Source organism: Triturus cristatus, chromosome 12 (genome assembly GCF_964204655.1).
Source record: "Triturus cristatus chromosome 12, aTriCri1.1, whole genome shotgun sequence".
NCBI lineage: Eukaryota > Metazoa > Chordata > Amphibia > Caudata > Salamandridae > Triturus > Triturus cristatus.
This window is the reverse complement of record NC_140595.1, coordinates 839349111-839369893: the sequence shown is the minus strand read 5'-3', so window position 1 is coordinate 839369893 and position 20783 is coordinate 839349111. Positions and strand designations below refer to the sequence as shown.

At 45.5% G+C, this 20783-nt stretch overlaps 1 protein-coding gene across 1 annotated transcript in view; it reads right to left on the bottom strand.

Annotated features, from left to right (window-relative positions):
* TM4SF5 (transmembrane 4 L six family member 5) overlaps positions 1-20096 on the bottom strand; it is a 69414-nt gene extending 49318 nt beyond the window's left edge. The window contains exon 1 of the mRNA XM_085637575.1: positions 19707-20096. Within this exon, the coding sequence (XP_085493701.1) occupies positions 19707-19877 (171 nt within the window). The 5' untranslated portion in view covers positions 19878-20096. The remainder of the gene's footprint in view (positions 1-19706) is intronic.
* Positions 20097-20783: the final 687 nt, after the last annotated feature.

Genomic DNA, 20783 nt, shown 5'->3' with positions numbered 1-20783 from the left:
AGTCCTTCTATTTTTGTGAAATGTCCCGGTTTTTGGCTTTAAAATTCTGGTCACCCTAACCAAACCACAAGATACTTCATTAATACAGTGAAATACATCATACTTCACCAACATCGTTAACCACAACATACTTCACCAACACAGTAAACCATAACATGCTTCACCAACACAGAAAACCATACCGTACTTCACCAGCATAGTAAACCATACCATACTACACCAGCACAGTAAACCATACCATACTGCACCAGCATAGTAAACCATACCGTACTTCACCAGCACAGTAAACCATACCATACTGCACCAGCACAGTAAACCATACCATACTTCACCAGCACAGTTAACCATACCATACTTCACCAGCACAGTAAACCACTACGTACTTCACCGACACAATAAACCACAACATGCTGCACCAACACAGTAAACCATACCATACTTCACCAGCACAGTTAACCACAACGTACTTCACCGACACAATAAACCACAACATACTGCACCAACACAGTAAACCATAACAAACCTCACCAACACAATAATCCACAACATACTTCACCAGCACAGTTAACCACAATATGCTTTACCAACACAGTAAACCACAACATAATTCATCAACATTTAACCACAGCATACTGCACCGACACAATAAACCACAACATACTTCACCAACACAGTTAACCACAACATACTTAATCAACACAGTACGCCATAATATACTTCACCAACACAACTAAACCACAACATACTGCACCAACACAGTAAACCATAACATACTTCCCCAACACAATAATCCATAACATACTTTACCAACACAGATGACCACAAGATACTTCACCAACACAGTTAACCACAACATACTGCACCAACACAGTAAACCATAACATACTTCACCAACACAGTAAACCATAACAAACTTCCCCAACACAATAATCCATAACATACTTTACCAACACAGATGACCACAAGATACTTCACCAACACAGTTAACCACAACATACTTCACCAACATAGCAAACAACAACATAATTCATCAACACAGTAAACCACAACACACTTCATCAATACAGTACACCAGAACATGCTTCACCAACACAGTTAACAAAACATACTTCATCAATTACAGTAAGCCACAATACATTTCATCACTACAGTAAACCACAACACACTTCCTCAATGCAGTACACCACAACACACTTCCTCAATACAGTAAACCACAACATGCTTCACCAACACAGTAAACTGAATCACTTCACCAGCAACTCCAAACAGTTGTGGACATCGCAAACCAGCCTGCGAGGAAGATCGAGTCCTTCCTACAGGGGTGGACATGGAGCCTGACACTTGGAGTGCTGGTCGTCTCCTCTGCCACAGAGTCAACTGTGCAGTACAAATAGGTTTGCCTACTCCCTCCCTACCTTCTTTACCCTCCACATTGGGTGCCCTGTGCCCACCAGCTCCACAACCAGCCCTAGGCGGATGACAGACACATTAATATGACTCCTTGTCACCCCAGAACCAGATACAAATTCAAGGGGACCAGTGCCTCTCTGTGGCTGCGTCCCACCTTCAGAACATCCTGCCTGAACAACTCTGCAGTTTGGGACAAAACTAAAGACGTTATTTCAGCCTTCACCCACATCCCTCCATCTTGTCCTTACACACTGTCCATTTCAGTTCTGCTTATGCCTGGACGTGGAAGACGGCTCAGGACCAGTCCAGTCCTTATGCACACTGTCCGGATCGTTTTGCTTATGCATGGACACGGGCTGCAGCATCAGGACCAGTCCAGTCCTTACACACACTGTCTACATCAGTTCTGCTTATGCCTGGATACAGAAAAACAATATCTCAACTGGAAAATCATGTGAGAGGACTGTTAAATATAAAAATTAATCAAAAAGCACAAGGAGGGACAAGGGAGACCAAAGAAGGAGGGGGGATGAAGGTTATTATTTGTAATTAGAGGCACAACAAGTACAGACTAATTTACAGTAACCATAACAACCATATGTGCACTGAAGGTGAAGTGATAAGTGAACGGCGCAGTGACATAAGTGTTTAGACAACAACGTGGAACGGCAATGAACAATTAGAGTATACAAGGATCAAACAAGGGTATTTACAGTTAAATTTACAATTATACACACGATCATTTAATTAATTAATGACCCTTTTCAAGGCCGCAATTGGCATTGTGAAGTCGACGACGTTTCAACCTTTTTTCATTGAGGTCATCATCAGGACTATGGTTACGATGATTCAAAGGTACTTCTGTGCGGACAAGAAGAAGGGAAAAGAAGGTGATAGAACCCATCAACCAATGAATAACCATAGAAGGTAAGTAAAGCAGGTAAGTATAGAAATACCTGTAATGAAGGGGCAAGGGAACCAATTCCCACAGGACACGGTTGCGTCAGGAAATAAATACCCATACTTACTTGACACATTTTACAATACCACCTACCAGCCTCCTAAGATTAAGAATTGGGGCCGATACCGTAACCAGATCATTACTTTTTTTTGAGTTTTTCCTCTGGAATACTCCCATGGACGTCAATTCACCACAATGCCAGCGGCAGCAGAACTTTGACTCCCACACAAATGCTTACACATACCAACATATTCACACACTCTGGCGATCACACACACACTCTCACCCGCAAGCATGCATACAACATACATTTGACGGCATTGTTTACTTGCCCTAGCTTCTAGGTAGAGTCATATTCCAGCGAGTGAACTCCACTTTTTATGACACTAATAGTGAATCATATGATTCACTATTTGTACAATACAAACATTGACAGAAACCAGGCAGGTGGCAGCTCCCGCCAGCGTCCATTGGGAAGAGCTGCCCCTGTGATCCAGGCACTGGTTTGTCACCTCTGAGGTCAATGGTCGCAAAAGCAGTGCCAGGGTTAGCAAGAGGCAAGCCAGGAGTCGCAGCTGCAACCCCTGGCGACCCCTAAATGACATCCGCTCTACCTGCGGAATCTGATGTGGTGTGGACCAAGTTCTGCGAGCTTTTAACTTCCTGCATTTTCTTAGCCCAGTAAATGTCAACAGGTTAAAAATATATTGTTTACAAATGCCTCAGGCGTGGCCCTTCTCCCTGTGACCCTCTGTTCCCAAGGTTCTCGTTTACCTGCCTAGATAGCGCTTCGAAGCAGCTGTACTCGAGCTGCGTGCTTAACCGTGACAGGATGTCTTAGTGACTTGCTCGGGAATGTCTTTCACAAACACGTTCATAACACGAGCATCTTGTCTGTAAAGCTGAATGTGTGAGCAATTTCTAAGCACTGACAGCAGCTGTCTACTCCACTCAACTGTACTCATTTTATCACTCTCCACTATGATGAAATGCTGAGCAGATGCACTGGGATTAGAAACACATGCAGCCTTGGGAATATATTGTATTTCTGTTAGCTACTGTTGTACAAAACAATAAATCTTCCGTTTTTTTAAATATTTGGTAATGTTTTAGTATGTGAATAGCGCTGTGGTGCGTCTAAAAGTAAGAGGTCTGGTAACTTCCGGTGGGGTTGTGGTAAATATTTAAATTACCTGTACTATTTTTTAAGCGGTAAAGTCTAGTAAGAATAACTCAGTCAAAATAAGAGGCAGAATCCGTGGTATTAGAGGTTCTGAAAAGGACTTTATTCCTTACAAAGGAATTATGGTTCGAACCAGGCAATCTTATTCCATCACCACAAAGGTTCAGGAAGGGATCGGCAATACATTATTGACAAGTAACAATATATATATGAAAAGCATTGCATTAAGACAGATGCAGGAGGCGTAACAGCTGATAATACAGATAAGAATACACATACGTAATGAAAATAGGCGTAAATACAGGCGTATACTAGAAACGTCATTTAGAATGATGTCACAAGTGGGTGGATCCATAAGAGAATCCTGCAGTGTCAGCAGAAATATTTGGCAGAGATGCGCGCGCAGCCGCATGACGTGTGATTGACGTGTGATTGACGTGCAACTAGAGGGTGAAGGGGAATTGACATTTAGCTCTACATATGGAGACAGAAGTCTGGGGGGTCAGGTCAACCTAATCCCAAATCGTATCTAATATCTTTGTTTAAGGAACTGTTTTATCCAAAAGGAAAGGTCTCTCGGACGGAATCTATTCTATACTGACTGTTAGTGCATGTACAAGCGTCTATGTGTCTACATGAGATGCGAGGGGGCAGGAATCTTCCATGGTAACAGGAGCTATGAATTACTTGCATAGAGATAGCGAGGCCGAGCCTTTTGCTCGGTAGCTGGAAGGATGTTTACCTAAACTACTAGACAGGAATGCATTGGATGAGGAGCGGAGCAGATAACTTGAAGGCTGAATACAGTTTTTGGCAGGCAACAGGCCGCGTCAGGCACCGCTAGCCGCGCAGGGAGTAAGACAAAGTTCATGGACACGGATGCAGGTCCAGGCTGGAGCATTTCAGAGGCAGAAGCAGGAAAAGGCTTGATGACAGAATTCAGGGCCTACTCGCCTGAACTGTAAAACGTGAAAAGTGAACCATATAAAGTCGGTGGCCAATCATACTTAGGAATGGACTATTTGACCCATTCATGGCGGATCTGAAAGAGGACATGTTGGCGTTGGACGCACATGTATTTGCGTCTTCATAGCTGGAACTGGAGGGAACATACATGTACTTGTAGCATGTACATGGAGTCGTTGGGGTCTAAGATAGGGGACATAACTGATCATAAAATTCATATTTCCTCATTCCCTCCTTGTCCCCTACGGACCCTTATGAAATATCCATTTTCATCAATCCATCAATCTGTTCATATAGCATCATTTGTTCTTCTTTCTTCTTCCGGGATCTCGAATGAAAATTTGAAGGCGGGATACACGATGTGGCACACAGACCACAAATCGCTGGCCCACATTGTAGACACAAGCAGCAACTGAATAGTATGAGAAAGCCAATACCTAGGAAGGATAGGATCCTCCATCCCCAGGCTGACAACACGCTCTAGAACCAACCGGACCAAGTCCAGGTGCCTGGATTCTGGTGTATCTAGCTTACGATCTTATGAAGTCGAGTTATGGCTTTATATACTGACGGCGCGTTTTCTGGTATGAAAACACAGCAACTTGATCCGATGACCCTACAAGCTTCGCCCCTATCGGCCAGGATGACGTCAAGGACAAGACGATTTTGAAGAACAACAATCCGCATCGCAGACTGCTCCTCTGTTAAGTTGCCTAAGGCGGAAGTAGTTTCATTCACTACTGCTTCAAGGGTTCTAGTTAATCTACGTATCAACTTACTATTAGTGACTGTACCTATGTAGGGAAAGAAACCTTTATTGAAATCTGTGTATTGCTCCCATGCTGTTTCGGTGTAGTCGACAATCGGGAGATCTCTCTGCTGTCTATTGTGTACTAAATGGGTATTCCTATGGTAATCAGGCGGGGCTAGGAAAACAGGTGGTAGAAGGAATGCAATGTAACAGGTACCATCCCAATCTAGGGGTAGGCGTATGTATGCGGTGTGACCACAGATGAAGTAGGAGTGACGAGAAGCTCTAAATGTAGACTTGCCTTTATCATTGAATTCTATTACAGTGGTAACTATGGCCCATGTGTATTGAACCGTTCTTTCTTACACATAATTCGCCTCTGACTGGAAATACTGACATAGCGGGCAAGATTGGTGTAGCTTCGGATTCAACATTCAGGATCATGAGATTAAGTGTAAAGTTACCTAGTCCATATACTTCATTTTCTAGATCAGTTCCTGTTCTTTTGGGAAGTCCCTCCTTGTTAGGGTAGCAGATTTTAAGTAAAACTAGGTTCAGGTTTCCCCAAACCCAGTTGTCTTGATAAACTACTGAATTTGAATCTAGGGAATTAATCAAACTAAACCATGCTCCACAGGAGCCATTGTGTGTGAATGGATACGGAAAGAGGGGCAGAACTCCCCTATATTTCTGATAGGGAGGGAGTCGGCCACATATCCAACAATTTGTAGCATTGCTGGTCTGATGAGAATGATGTAACATACTAATGAATGTGTTGTTGCGCAGCGCAAATCTATAGGACAATTCATGCGGAGGTAATTCGCTAAAAGAATGTTCGGCAGTAGCATTGGAAGCACGCTTGGAAATAGGGTAATACATGTGTAATAATATACTGGCAATGATAATCAGAAGACTTAGAAAAAACATAATTAACAATGTCACTATGCAGTGACTACGAAGTGATTTACAGTACGCATGTTTCTTGAGCTGTTTCTGTCTATTTCTCTCTCTATTTCGGTCTAGAGGATACATGTCAGAGACAAATTCAACCGATTCACCTTGGAGAGGACTTAAACAATCAAATTGTCTGACTTGCTAGACCTTAGTTTCAGTTTATAGTTTTCTTTTTCTGTCTTGTCAACCAGGGGGAGTTTTGAGTCAGTCTGTGAGGGAATGCAGGGCTGATAATTCAAGTCGGATGATAGTCCATGAAATTTTTTGATATGGCTCGAGTGCAACCACCCTTTACGTCCCTCAATCTTCACAGCTGTCCTTGTGGTCAATAAGACGAGTTTAGGCGACTGCCAGTGAGGCTCCAGCGGGTTCCTTCTGTCGAAGTTCCTTACAAGTACAATATCTCCCGGAACCACGTCATGGGGCTTCACCTCAGTGTTATCGGGAAAAGCTGCAGCTACCTGTGAACGACAAGATTGTAGTGCAGACATCAAGGAAGCCAGGTAATCTGTCAGCATATTACAATCAACATCAGTTATTTTACGAGGTATAGGCGTCCCCCACATATTTGGTGGTCTACCGAAGATCACCTCATACGGGGATAGCCCTGTTCGAGAGTGTGCTACCATTCTCATGTAAAAGAGCGCAACCGGTAAAGCTACTATCCAGTCGACACCTTTTTCTCTACATACTTTGGACAGTCTAATTTTCAGAGTTTGATTATGTCGCTCCACGAGACCTGCTGCCTCGGGATGTCGGACACAGTGGAATTTCCATTGGTAGCCTAACAGAAGTGAAACATGTTTCATTAGCTCGGATGAGAACGGCTGGCCATTATCTGAGTACACGATACGGGGCAAACCATACCGTGGGAAGAATTCTCGAACTAACTGTTTGGCAGTAGTCGGGGCAGTGTAATCCGAGACGGGATACGCCTCTGTCCACCGGGAAAGAGCGCATACAACTACGAGGACATATTTGAATCCTCGACATCGTTCCATCTGGATATAATCCATCTGGAGGACTTCAAAAGGGTGATCGGGGGGTTGAAATCCACCCTGTTCTACAGGTACGCCTTTTCCTGGATTGAACTGACAACAAATCATGCAGGTACGTACTTTCTGTTTAGCTGCTGCTCGCAAGTGTTTATTGAACCAAATGTGTTGAATGCTGTCTAGCATAGCTTTCTCTCCTAGGTGCGCTGGACTATGTATTGTGTTAATGATGACCTGAACCATTGAGTCGGGGAGAAACCATATAGATTTTCCCTTCGTCATCCATCCTTGATCCGTTTGGATCCCTCCTAATTCAGTCCATCTCTTTATTTCTTCTGGTGTAGCATGTGTCTGTATGTCAATTACATCAAGGGCGGGATCCTTAACTGTCATGCAGTGTGTTGGTGTCGGAACTATTGTCTTTGTCGTGTCAGTTGGATGAGTCTGATTCTGAGCAGTCTGTTTAGCTGTTCTGTCAGCTAGGTCGTTACCCTGAGAAATAATGTCAGTCACTTTTGTATGGGCTTTACACTTCAAAATCGATATTGCAGTCGGCAGATGTATTGCATCTAACAGAGCTTGAATAAGGGGACCGTGCTGAATGTGGGCACCGTGAGAAGTTAAATAACCTCTCTCTCGCCAAAGTACGCCAAAGTCATGGACGACTCCGAATGCATAACGTGAATCTGTGTATATGTTGACTTTCTTATTTTTGGCTTGAATACAGGCTTGTGTCAGAGCGATGAGCTCTGCTGCTTGAGCTGACAAGGTATTGATACAATTCGTTTCAATAATTTCAGTATCTGTTGTGACTGCATAAGCGGCCACTAACTCTCCTGTATTTGTTCTCATGCATGAACCATCTACATACAATGTCAGGTCTGGATCTGATAATGGAATATCTGTCAAGTCTTGTCTGGGTTTCGTCGTAATAGTAATAACTTCAATACAATCATGTGCCAATGGGTCTGTTCCACTTAATGGCAAAAGTGTGGCAGGATTTAATGTACTACAACGTCTGATTTCTATGTGTGGCTGGAACAATGTCAATTCATAGCCCGTCAGTCTTGCTATAGTCAAGTGTTGTGTTTGGGTCCGGTTCAAGAGAACCTCTACTGCGTGTGGTACTTGTACTGTCAATTGATGTCCTAACACTATGGCATCGCTTTGTCTGATTGCTAAAGCTGTTGCTGCGACTGATTTCAGGCACGCAGGAAGAGCCTGAGCTACGGGATCTAATGTACTAGAAAAATAAGCACATGGCTTGTGTGATCCTGCTTGTTCCTGCGTGAGTACTGACAAAGCAGTACCTTCACGTTCTGTAACAAAAAGTGTAAAACGTTTGCTGTAACATGGCGTTGCTAAAACAGGTGCTTGGCATAAAGCTTTCTTTAAGCTTTCAAAAGCTTGTGTATGTTCCTGAGTCCAAGGGAGGACAGTCGATGTCGCTGCCTCCTGTGTTGTCAACTGAATGAGTGGTTTCGCTAGAAATGCATATTGAGGGATCCACTGCCTACAGTACGAAGTGAGGCCTATGAATGCCCGTACCTCCTTTTGTGTCTTGGGTGGCGGCATGTTAACAATTAACTGGATACGGTCGGGTGTAAGCTGTCTTCCCCCCTTGGACAGCAAGTGCCCAAGGTACACAACTTGCTGGACACAGAATTGCAGCTTTGAAGGGGACACTTTGTGCCCCTTGTCGGCTAAGAAATGTAAAACCGTCAGTGATGCTTTTTCACATTCAGGTTCGCTTCGGGCGGTGATCAGCAGATCATCGACGTATTGAAGCAGGGCAGTGTTAGCTGGCATGTGGATACTGTCAAGTTCTCTTTTCAATGCCTGGCTATAGATGCTGGGGCTTTCTGTGAATCCTTGAGGTGCGCGTGCGAATTTAAAACTTCGTCCATTTAAACTGAATCCGAACAAATATTGGCTTTCCGGATCGATTGGGACGCTAAAGAAAGCGTTCTTGAGATCAATTACAGTAAAGAACGTTGCTTCTGAATCTATGGCTGTTAGCAATGAAGAGATATCTGGGACCACGGGGTATTGTGGTACAATGCATTTATTTAATTCTCGCAGATCAATAACTAATCGATATACTGGTGGTGCTTTTGGATCTGTTCGTTTAAGAATCGGAATTATCGGGGAATTACATACATTGGAGTCGGTTTCCACGACCACTCCTTGTGCAATGAGCTCGTCAATGATTTGCAGCAAAGCCACTACAGCATCTGGTGGTAATTTATATTGTCGCATTCGTGGTAGTACTACTCCTGTTTTGAGTGTGACTCGATATGGTGTAATGTGCATACAACCTACATCAGTGGGGCCTTGTGCCCATAAATGTGCAGGTAGATTCTGTAACCGGTGATCCATGTCTCTAGACACGTAGTGACCTTTAAAGTCACGCAAAAATAGTCGTACTCCTTCCGGAGAACAACATATTACAGCTCCTAGAGCCTTCAATGTTTTTATACCTAACAAGTTTTCTGGACATGATTTAGTAAGCAATAGATCTGTAGTCCGTGTTAATGGACCGACTGTGAATGCAAGTGGTTGCGATACTTCGTTAATAGTGGGCTTTCCTGAAAAACCAAGGGAAATATTTTGTGAGCCTGAGAGGGGTGCCCCTGGGACTTCGCTGTGACTGATAGTGGTTCTGCTTGCCCCTGTATCGAGTAGAAACTTTCTGTCTTTCCCTAATACTTGACTCTGTACATAAGGACCCTCTTGATCTACAGGAACCTCAATCAGGGGTAGGCCAACTTCCCTCTCTAGGCTATTTCATGTGTAGCGCTGATACTCTGGATAGTCATTTTGTGCATACTGGTACATCTGTTGTGTCGTGTTTTGTGTTGCAGCAATAGGCTGTGGCTGTTGTTGTTGTTGTTATGGTACGGTCTGCTGTACAGCTGGCATAGGCTGTATATTCTGAGGTACTTGTGGTTGGATCTGATCCTGTCTAGGCGGACGTGGTCTCTCTTTCGTTATACCCGTAGAGATATTATGTTTCAGAACTGCGCAATCATGTATATAATGACCTGGCTGTTTACAATAGTTGCATGTCCCTCTAACAGGACCCGCTGAATCATTGGACTGTGTCGTACCCTTTTTATGACCGTCAGCTGGAACTGACTGAGCAACAAGCGTTTTCATTTTTGTGTCTTTCATACGTCTTTGTTCATGTTCTTGTTCTTCTCTAATTCTATTGTGATGATATTGTAACATTTGTAACATCTGTGACGGTGTGTTACCTTGCCAAGTACTCTCGAATTTCAGTACTCTACTCTTAACTTGGGGCAGAGAATTTTCAACTAATTTTGTCACAAACAGATGTGGATACGACTCACTACTTGCTTTTATGCCACTATTAATACCAAAACATTTTTCAAATCGGGAATAGAAATCACTAGTGTCTTCATCTTGTTTTTGTTTACAGGCTGAGATTGCACCCCAGTCTTCCTTTTTCGTAGTTAATAAACGTGGTAGTACCTGCACTAATAATCCTGGTAATGCTGTAGTCCTTTCCCCAAGCCCTGAACCTGCAGCTCGGGCCTTTTCTTCGTTTTCTAATGCTGTCCAATCTATCTTTTGGTCTCCCACCTCCCATTCCTTTTCTTTGAGTTTCTCGTAAATACCGGCGGGTAATAGGACTTTTAATATTTTCATAATGTCCGGGTAAGTATACTCTCCCATGAGTAACATGTCTTTTATCTCACGGTGGAAACCTGCTGGGTCTTTGTCATGGCTAGGTACTACTTTCTTCATTTCTAATAATTCAATTTTAGTTATGGGCGCGTACACAAACACGCGTTTAAGAATATTGTCCTCACCTCTGATTGGGTGCACTTCGCGTAAGGGATTCTGTCTGTCTATGTGATACGTTTTTCTTTCCAACTTGGGGGGAACTGAAACATATTCTGGGCATACGAAGACAATGTACTGGTGTCGATATTCTAGAATTTCTTTAATCAAATCAGTACCTGAACCTCTCCATTTATTCGTGAGTAATTCTATCAGTATATCAGGTAGGGGACCAGGATCGGAGTGTTGGCTTCTATACAATATAACGAGGTGTTGTATCATGTATATACCAGCTAAACGCTGTTCGTCTGGGGTAAGGTTCAAAAACGTGTGTGCTAGCGCATCATCACTGTATTTTTCAGAACTGTCCGCCCATTGTACTGCTGACCTGGCTAATTCTTGTTCATCCATAGAATCGAGCATATGATACCCCCTTCGGTCTCGGAGTAATTTATCAGCAGCCTGGAATAAGTGTTCAGGGGACTTCGTATTTAGCATAGGGGTTTGAAAATGTCTGTTGCATTCTGGACGTATCGGACGTATTGGATCATTAAAGTATCTGGTGTTACTACAAGGTCTTCCCCTACCTACATAAGCTATCGTTTCTAATTGTCCTGTGGGCATTTCTGATTCTTCCTCCTCTTCTCCCTCTGATTCAGTTTTGTCTGCCTCCAATCTGGCTTTATGTATTCGTTCTACTTCTTTGCGGATTTTCCGGCACATAGCTACTATACATGTCTGTTTATCATGTTTTCCCTCTGATATATTCTGACCCCATCTGGTAAGTACTTGCATTTCATCCTGATCTACCTCGGACCTATCTCTGTCTCTGATCAAGCAGTTTATGAAGAAGCGTAACAGTAGTCTCTGTATATCCACTTTCTGGTAATCCATGGCTTCGTCAATACTTTCAGGGCCTTGCCCTGTTTGGACAAAGCGATATATATTGTCTAGATGATTAATCATTCCTGGTAGTGTCGTTAAATACATTGAAGCTCGTCGTATACGTAGTGATGATAGCAGCATTCTGTCATTTTTACCGGGCACTGGATCATATCTACAATCTACAAGATGTTCCTTAAACATGTCGGACGTTGCTATTTGGGGTGTACGTTGGTTTGCTAAATCTCTAAGAGACGATTTGCTTTGTGATGGTGGCGTGGCAAAAATTGCTGCCGCACCTCCTGTCGCACCTTCTGAGGTGCTAGGCACAAAAGGATTTGTGGGGTGTAAGGTAGAAACTGTGGATGCAGGAAAAGTGGTGGAAACAAATGGACCTGTTGGAATATGCGGAGGAGTTTGTGGTTGCGGAGTTGGGGGCGGATGTTCTCGGGGTAGAGCACCATCGACAGGTGGCGTGTGTGGTGGAACATTAACATATTCCGGAGCTACATCGTCTAAATAGGAGGAAAGGAAAATATCTTTTGCGGTCTTGGGATGTGCTTTAATCGGGAGTAATGGGGGTGGCAAATCTTTCGGTATTTCCGGGGTGGCCTTAGGTAGACCTTCGGCTAAAAGAGGATACATACCATTCATAAGAGCATTTCGTTGTCTGTCTACTTGTTCTGTTTTTACTCGGATACCTTCCTCAACTAATACATTTTCTCGGGCTTTATTTGAGTTCTCCCTACTTTTCTCTTCCAGTCTGAGCGCTTTCTCTGTGCGCCTATGCGATTCTTTACGCCATAACTCAATAGCATCTTTCTGTGACTGTCTGGCTTTCTTTTTCCATAATTCTTCTTCTACTCTCATGATGCAATCTGCATCCCATGTCCCAGCTGCGGGCCACCTCTGACTTTCTGCTAGATTCTTGGTGTAGTCCACCCATAAGTCAAGATATAATACGGCATCTAGGCCATGTTTATGATACATAAAATACCCTGGAGTGTCCCTAGGTGGAATGGGAACAGCTTCTTCGAGTACTCCTTTTCTAGTTTTGATTTGTCTTAATTTTGAAAAGAACGGCATCTTTAAACCTTGCTACTTGATTCTTACTTGAACCGGACTTGAACACAATTAATACAATAAACACAATAATGAACACTCATTCATACCACAATTTTTGAACACAGTAAAACATTTAACATTTAATATGTAACATTTAACGAACAATGATAATTAGAAGAAAACTAATTACTGACATAATACTAATACTAAATAATACTGAATTATATACATGAACATACTGGATATACTGCTAAACAGTACAGATACACTGCTAAAACAGTGCAGACCGGATCTGTGTACCCAAACCCGTCAGGACCGGCACAAATTAATGTGCACGTCTAACTGCCTCCCCAGCAACGGTACTCACCGGGTAGCACGGAACGGAAGGCCTCGGAACTGAACTGAACTGGACCGGACTGGACTCGACTGGACTCGGAACTTCGGAACCTGGTGGGCCTCTGTATACCTCGGATCTTGCTCTCTCAGCTAGGCTCTGGTCGGGATACTTCGCACTTCTCACCGCCTCGTCTGGGTGTTGATCGCAGCCTCAGTCACCCCTGCTTGGCCGGAGGGAGATACAGGAAATCCTGTGGGTACGCGTTTTTGTCCGTTCAGCTGTGGCAGGGGACCGGGCCTGCAACGCACCTCCGGCGCGTGAGATGAGAAAGTGTCCCTATTCGGGCGCCAATTTATGTGGTAAATATTTAAATTACCTGTACTATTTTTTAAGCGGTAAAGTCTAGTAAGAATAACTCAGTCAAAATAAGAGGCAGAATCCGTGGTATTAGAGGTTCTGAAAAGGACTTTATTCCTTACAAAGGAATTATGGTTCGAACCAGGCAATCTTATTCCATCACCACGAAGGTTCAGGAAGGGATCGGCAATACATTATTGACAAGTAACAATATATATATGAAAAGCATTGCATTAAGACAGATGCAGGAGGCGTAACAGCTGATAATACAGATAAGAATACACATACGTAATGAAAATAGGCGTAAATACAGGCGTATACTAGAAACGTCATTTAGAATGATGTCACAAGTGGGTGGATCCATAAGAGAATCCTGCAGTGTCAGCAGAAATATTTGGCAGAGATGCGCGCGCAGCCGCATGACGTGTGATTGACGTGTGATTGACGTGCAACTAGAGGGTGAAGGGGAATTGACATTTAGCTCTACATATGGAGACAGAAGTCTGGGGGGTCAGGTCAACCTAATCCCAAATCGTATCTAATATCTTTGTTTAAGGAACTGTTTTATCCAAAAGGAAAGGTCTCTCGGACGGAATCTATTCTATACTGACTGTTAGTGCATGTACAAGCGTCTATGTGTCTACATGAGATGCGAGGGGGCAGGAATCTTCCATGGTAACAGGAGCTATGAATTACTTGCATAGAGATAGCGAGGCCGAGCCTTTTGCTCGGTAGCTGGAAGGATGTTTACCTAAACTACTAGACAGGAATGCATTGGATGAGGAGCGGAGCAGATAACTTGAAGGCTGAATACAGTTTTTGGCAGGCAACAGGCCGCGTCAGGCACCGCTAGCCGCGCAGGGAGTAAGACAAAGTTCATGGACACGGATGCAGGTCCAGGCTGGAGCATTTCAGAGGCAGAAGCAGGAAAAGGCTTGATGACAGAATTCAGGGCCTACTCGCCTGAACTGTAAAACGTGAAAAGTGAACCATATAAAGTCGGTGGCCAATCATACTTAGGAATGGACTATTTGACCCATTCATGGCGGATCTGAAAGAGGACATGTTGGCGTTGGACGCACATGTATTTGCGTCTTCATAGCTGGAACTGGAGGGAACATACATGTACTTGTAGCATGTACATGGAGTCGTTGGGGTCTAAGATAGGGGACATAACTGATCATAAAATTCATATTTCCTCAGGGTGGTACAGGTCTGGAGGGGTATGTGCCCATGTGCTGATGAACATTCCACAGACATCATGTCTTTGGTGTCCGAGGCCCCCGCCCGTATGTGAGTTTGGGGTTCACTGGCGAGAGTATGCCTCAAATGGAAGAGATATGCAGGGGCAGCGGGGACTCACTCCTACACTACTGTACAGCATTGTCGACAGGACTAGGGGCTTCCCGGCTGCTTCAAAGGCTGGTGTTGCAATTGGGTTCTGCCCATTTAGTATGCCCAGATCTTTTGCTCTTAGATCACCTGTTTCTTGGACTTTTTAGTGTCAGTGGGTCTCACTACTTGCGTCTCATCATTGGTAATCACATGATGAATGGATGTGACGCAGCCAGGGTAAGGGGCACTTGGTTGGTCAAATATGAACACATGTGTGGGTTGCGCTTCTGAGACTACCGCGGTGCGCAGCCTGGTACCTGTGCATTGGTAACTTGCACAAAACGAACTCTTCAAGGTCAGGTGTTGACCTGGGACAGGCCTTATATTATTAGTGGGCACTCATAGGCGAACTCAGTATGGTTTACTGTTTTGTCTGCAAAGACACTGCACTATATACCTAGGGGGAAATCTGTCTTAGAGTGCAGTTTCGCTTCACTTAGGCCTGCAACGTCCTGTAAGGTATGAAACTGGGGTGAAACATGTGCATCCAGTTTGAATATGCAGGTCACAAGATCCTAAATGTTCACTTTATGGGAGGTCCAGACTTTACATGTTTCTCCGGCTCAGCTCACAGTCAGGGTCCAGCCCTTGTGTCACCCTGCTGGGTCAAGTTATTTGCTCTGCTCCCCAGCAGAGAGAACCAAGGCCTCCCCACATAAAAGGAGTAATTAACAGTGCTTCACTCAGCTCCTGATGTGGAAGAGATGGGGAAGAAAAGCTGCATCTGTTAGTTAGTTGACACACTGTACCAGAGTTGGGACAGCCCAGGCTCACCCATTGAACAATAGAGGCCGCCCAGACAACTGGAGCCAACACAGGAGCGGACTCCCCTTTGACTTTTGGTGGGAAAGACCCTGGCAGCTACGGCTGGAGCTGAGACCCGCAGAAGAGATGCAACCAGTGACTTCTTGAGGGAGCCATCTTGAACTATTCCAGCATGGTCTGCAAGAGAGTTGGGGCAGAGGTGGAGGATTGATATGGCACACTAACATTGACCAGGTGGGCCTGGCTTCTAGAAGTTTCCATCCCCATTTAAAACCTCTTGCAAAAGGGTGAGAGAGTTACTGCAGTGCTTGTTGGATTTGGACACTGGGACTGCAACGGTGGCGGCCGCCATGGACAACTGGAAGGGCAAGCAACCTGATGCCCTAATGGACTAAGGACTCTGCCTACAGTTGACCCGAGGACCAGTGGGTCTCTCCAGGACCAGGTAAGCTGGTTCCCTTGCTCCCCGTAAGGACCAATTGGGGTAAGATCTGAACGTATGTGCCTCGGAAGGAGGAGACGAGCGCCAGCGGCAAGGACCACGAGAAAAGCTGGAGCGTGGGGCCAGTGGAGCCAGCTTCCAAGAGCACCATGAGTCCAAGATATTCCATTCAGTCTATTGGGACCTGAGATATGTTCATCTAAAGCAGTGTGACCTTTGACCACCTGAAAATGGAGTGCGTGGGTCTCCGCCGCAATTCTATGTACTTGCGTCTGGGAAGGCCAAGCCCCTAGGGGACGATGCAACATATTTTCCTTGATGTCTGCAGGAACGGGACCCTCTCCCCTGTTTCTGGATTGCCCCTTGGGTCCCACATCTCACCAAGAAACGAAGCGAATGAACATGACCAGGCGAGGTCCATGAAGGAAATCCAGGACCCCAACCCTGGGGCCCAAGGTGAGGAAGCATGGGGAGCGCCGCTGCGCCCCTCAACAAGTGCCGTGGGCTGCCACCGCCCTGTGCCTGTGTCAGGGTAAGCGGAGGGCTGTAGCACCCGCTCTTGTCAAGTATGGGGAAGACAACAAAGAAGGGTGTTCCTGCATGGCAGGAGGAGGAGGGAGGCTGCTACCTGCTACCACCTAGCACCGGCTGTGCGTGGGGAGCTGCAAAGGGCCGTCGGGGCTGGTGGGCTTCCCCCACAACTCCCACCGCATAGACCTGCCTTGGTGGCATCCCAGGAGGGCCCAGGCACCCCCTTTAAAAAAAAACACAAAAGAAAAAGGCGCCCAGCGAGAGGTCGCGCAGCAGTAATGGAACACAGACAAATCCACTCATGGAATATTCACAACTTCCACAGAGGAGGCCTCTTATAATGCCCTGAGGGGCTCATTTGCATACATTTCTCCTTCTTGTGCTGGCCCAAGGAGGCCAGGCGCACTACCAACCTGAATTTTGAGTATGGGAGGAGGGGTTGTAGATAGTGCCGCAGCACCCCTTCCCCCAAGCAGTTTGATAAGATTACCCAACGTTCCCGGGGTCATGAGAAGCATGACCCTCCAGGATTTTCACCCTGAGCTTATAACATTTCTAAGGTTGTTTTTAACCTGTGGATTATTTGTCTTTTAATGTGGTGGACCTTTGACAAAGCCAGTAAGACTGACTTATATTATTAGTGTGATGACCCCTTGACAAAGCCAATAGGCTTGATGTAGGTTGGGGAAGGGGGGACTGTGATTTTGGAGATCATGACCCTTTAGGGGTCAAATATGATTGAAGAATGTCACCAAGGTATTTCGATCTGCCTTAATGCCTAGTATTGAGTAGGGTGCGTGTCATAAATGTACTTTTCCTTTTTCAAAGAAATAACACTGGCTGGACAATCATTTGCCGAGTGTTATCATTGCGTGCCAGTGAATGGTGATTACTAGCCCACACCACCTCCCCTGCGTAGGCCTTGGACGCTCGGCTTCATTACCCTGAGACAGTCAAGTGCTACAGTGGGGGAATGGCCCTATAAATAATGCACCCCATGGTATCGTTATATATCAGGTGTGATAAATAGCGCCTGTACTCATCGTCAGGGTCTGAGTGAGGTATGGGGCGCTATAATAATTGAACCTGTTTTGCCATTTTTCCGACTGCCACCCACTGCCTTTGCCTCCCTGTTTCACTCAGCACATAGAAAGAAGCTTCGAGGAGCCCTCTGCTGAATTTGTTTTACACTTGGATGAAATTTTCTTTCCACAGGTGTCATCCTGCGCAATGTCGGCCTCTTCGCATTAGGCTTGCTCTGCGAAATGCCAGAACTATGCCAGGTTGTGTAATCTAATCAGACCACCCACATGGAAAACGGAAGCACGAGAATGTACACAAACGGCTTTTCTTCGTGTTATGTGAAATTCAGCATTTGATAGTGCAAAAGGCGTCCTTGTATGCACACGTCACACTAAAATACAGCACAAAATGACATACATCATCCTTTAAAACACAAATGTCTGCGTTTGAAAGTAACAAAATTAAGTCATAATTCCCAAAATAGGATTTGTTTTTACTACTACAAAAACTGAATTCAGAGGTCATTGTGAATCCCGGCTCCTCGGTATTGAAGCGCGGTGTGTTTCCTTCTGCAAGTGGTGACGGTTTCCACGTTCGCAAAACATTGAAGCAGCGCGGGGTTTGGAACTGATTCTCACTGGTGCTGTGTTTCGGTCAAACTTACTCTCCTCAGCAGCAGAGAGTTTAGGCCGAAGCTTGATGTGTTCGATCGATAGCAGCATTCCAGAGGTGGCATCGAAACTAGCGAAAACAAATATCTCGCAGCTGCGCTCCGACGCCTCGTCAGGGGCAGTAAGCGCTTTATAAATGCAAGTACAGCTTCAGACAACCCGGCTCTTCGGACAAACAGCATCTAAATGGCGTTTGGCTCACTTTGTGCGCGTGCACAGATGCCCTGCGGTCTCGAAGACCAGCAAGTTTGTACTCCAGGGTTGAGGGCAGCGCTTAATTTGTAAAGAACCTTGGGGCACATTATCAAGCCAGGCGATAAAATTATCCAATTAAAGCTCCGGTTAGATGTCCTTCACATCTAACATGGGCTTCAATTGGAATTCCATAAAGCATATTATCAAGCCCATTATCTCCGTTAAAGCGGCGATAATTTTATCGCCTGGCTTGATAATATGCCCCTAAGTGCCGAGCACTGGAAACCACCGGCTCAAATTAAGCACTGGTTGAGGGTGTGTACACCCAAGTGGGTGGAGCAGTTCCTGATCCAAGGCTGAGGCTTCTGGCCGCTGCAACCAGCTCCAGTGAATGAAGCCAGACTCACAGTGTTAGTGTGATTAAAAAGCATGAAGTTGCGTTTCCCTTAATGGCAGTTTCATCGAGGGAACAAGCAGGCTAAAGAAAGTTTGGTTTCATTACAAAGGTAGCGGTCGGAAGCAACCATCCAGGGGTTGCAAGCAGCAATCTAGGGGTCGCAGCAACGACCCCTGGCGACTCCTAAATGACGTCCATGAGCTGGACTGGGGAACCCAAAACAGCCCAGGCAAAACCCCTCAACCAGCCCCACTCCCTTCATCCCCTCAGGCTATCGCTCTCTTTCCCTCCATCCATCCTCCCTCTCTACCTCCCCTCCCTCACTCTCCCCTCTGAAGCCCCCCATGCCTGCCACAGCTCACCTTGGAGCGCAGGATCAAGTGACAGGCACCAGGAGTGGCCATGGACTTTCATAGCCAGTCTCAAGGGCTCCGGCCCACCAGGGAAATGCCCGGTAGAGTAAAAGGGCTCTCCGGCCAGGACCCTCACCCTCTGCTGACCACCCAAAGTCTATAAACATCTTCTCTCGCCATCTCTGGTCTTTGACTGTTCATTCCACCTCTGACACGTGCTGCCTAGGAGCGCCAGAAAAATAAAATAAATAAACGGTGGTACTTACAAAGAGTCCCCCTCCGACGATGCCCCCCATCAGCCAGACTTGCAGGGTGATGTTGTCGGTCCACTTGGTCTGGGCGTTGGGGAACATGAGCAGCAGGTTGGCCCCGATGCACAGGAAGGCCATGGGCAGGAGCATCAGGCCCACCAGGCGCGAGCACTTCCCCGTGCACATCTTGGCGCGAGCGCTACGCCTTGGCGCGAGGGCTCTTGGGGGGCAGTAGCTCCTCAGTGAGGACTTTGGGGGTCAGCTGTGGCTCCTGAGCAAGGATCTTGGGTGCAGCAGCAGATAGAGCAAGGATCCCGGCTTCCTATCCCTCTGAAGCCCTGTCCCCTAGTGCGAGCTCGAGCCGCCACGCATCGATCGATGTTTGCTCATAGATAAGTTGGGAGCAAGGTTCACCAGGGCCGTCTGCTCCACAGGCACCTGGTGGGGCCGGTTTGTAACCCTTGGAGTTTGGAAGAACTCACATTACTAAAAATAGTGCAGCGGTCGTCAATATTATTATTAGAGTGCGAGATACTGTCAATGTGGAAAGGGTCTTGTTAGCCAATGCCGTAGGTGGATGGGTCTACCTTCTTTAAATATTATGTCTCGCTTACAGACAGCTTTAACTATCTCTTATCGAAGACCTATTGTCTCTAGTTCATTAAAACATATACATACAGTGGGCTTTAGTTCAGCCGCTCTTTCTTGATTGGACGGCTTTCTTATCCATCTCGTTTCCTTGCTTCTTATTTGACGGTCTTTGTTTGTCCCGCCTCTGGAACATTGCTCTTGTACTGTGTGTGCTTGGATGACATGGAAGCTTGCATTCAGGGACCCTCTTTATCTGTTTCTTGGCACACTACGTTAGTGCATGCGTTCTCTTCCTCTCTCGTGTTGTTTCCCCTTCACATGAGCTGCATCTTCAGTGTTGCCCCCCCCCACACAGAGCAACTAATGCTATCTTTTTTAAGCGTCTTAATGGAACCGCACCATATTCAATAATGATGTATTTGTACCCCCTGGCACACATCCTTTTTCAGATAAAGTATGTCGTTGGAAAATCATGTAAACTTAAAATCTGTGATTCCCTGC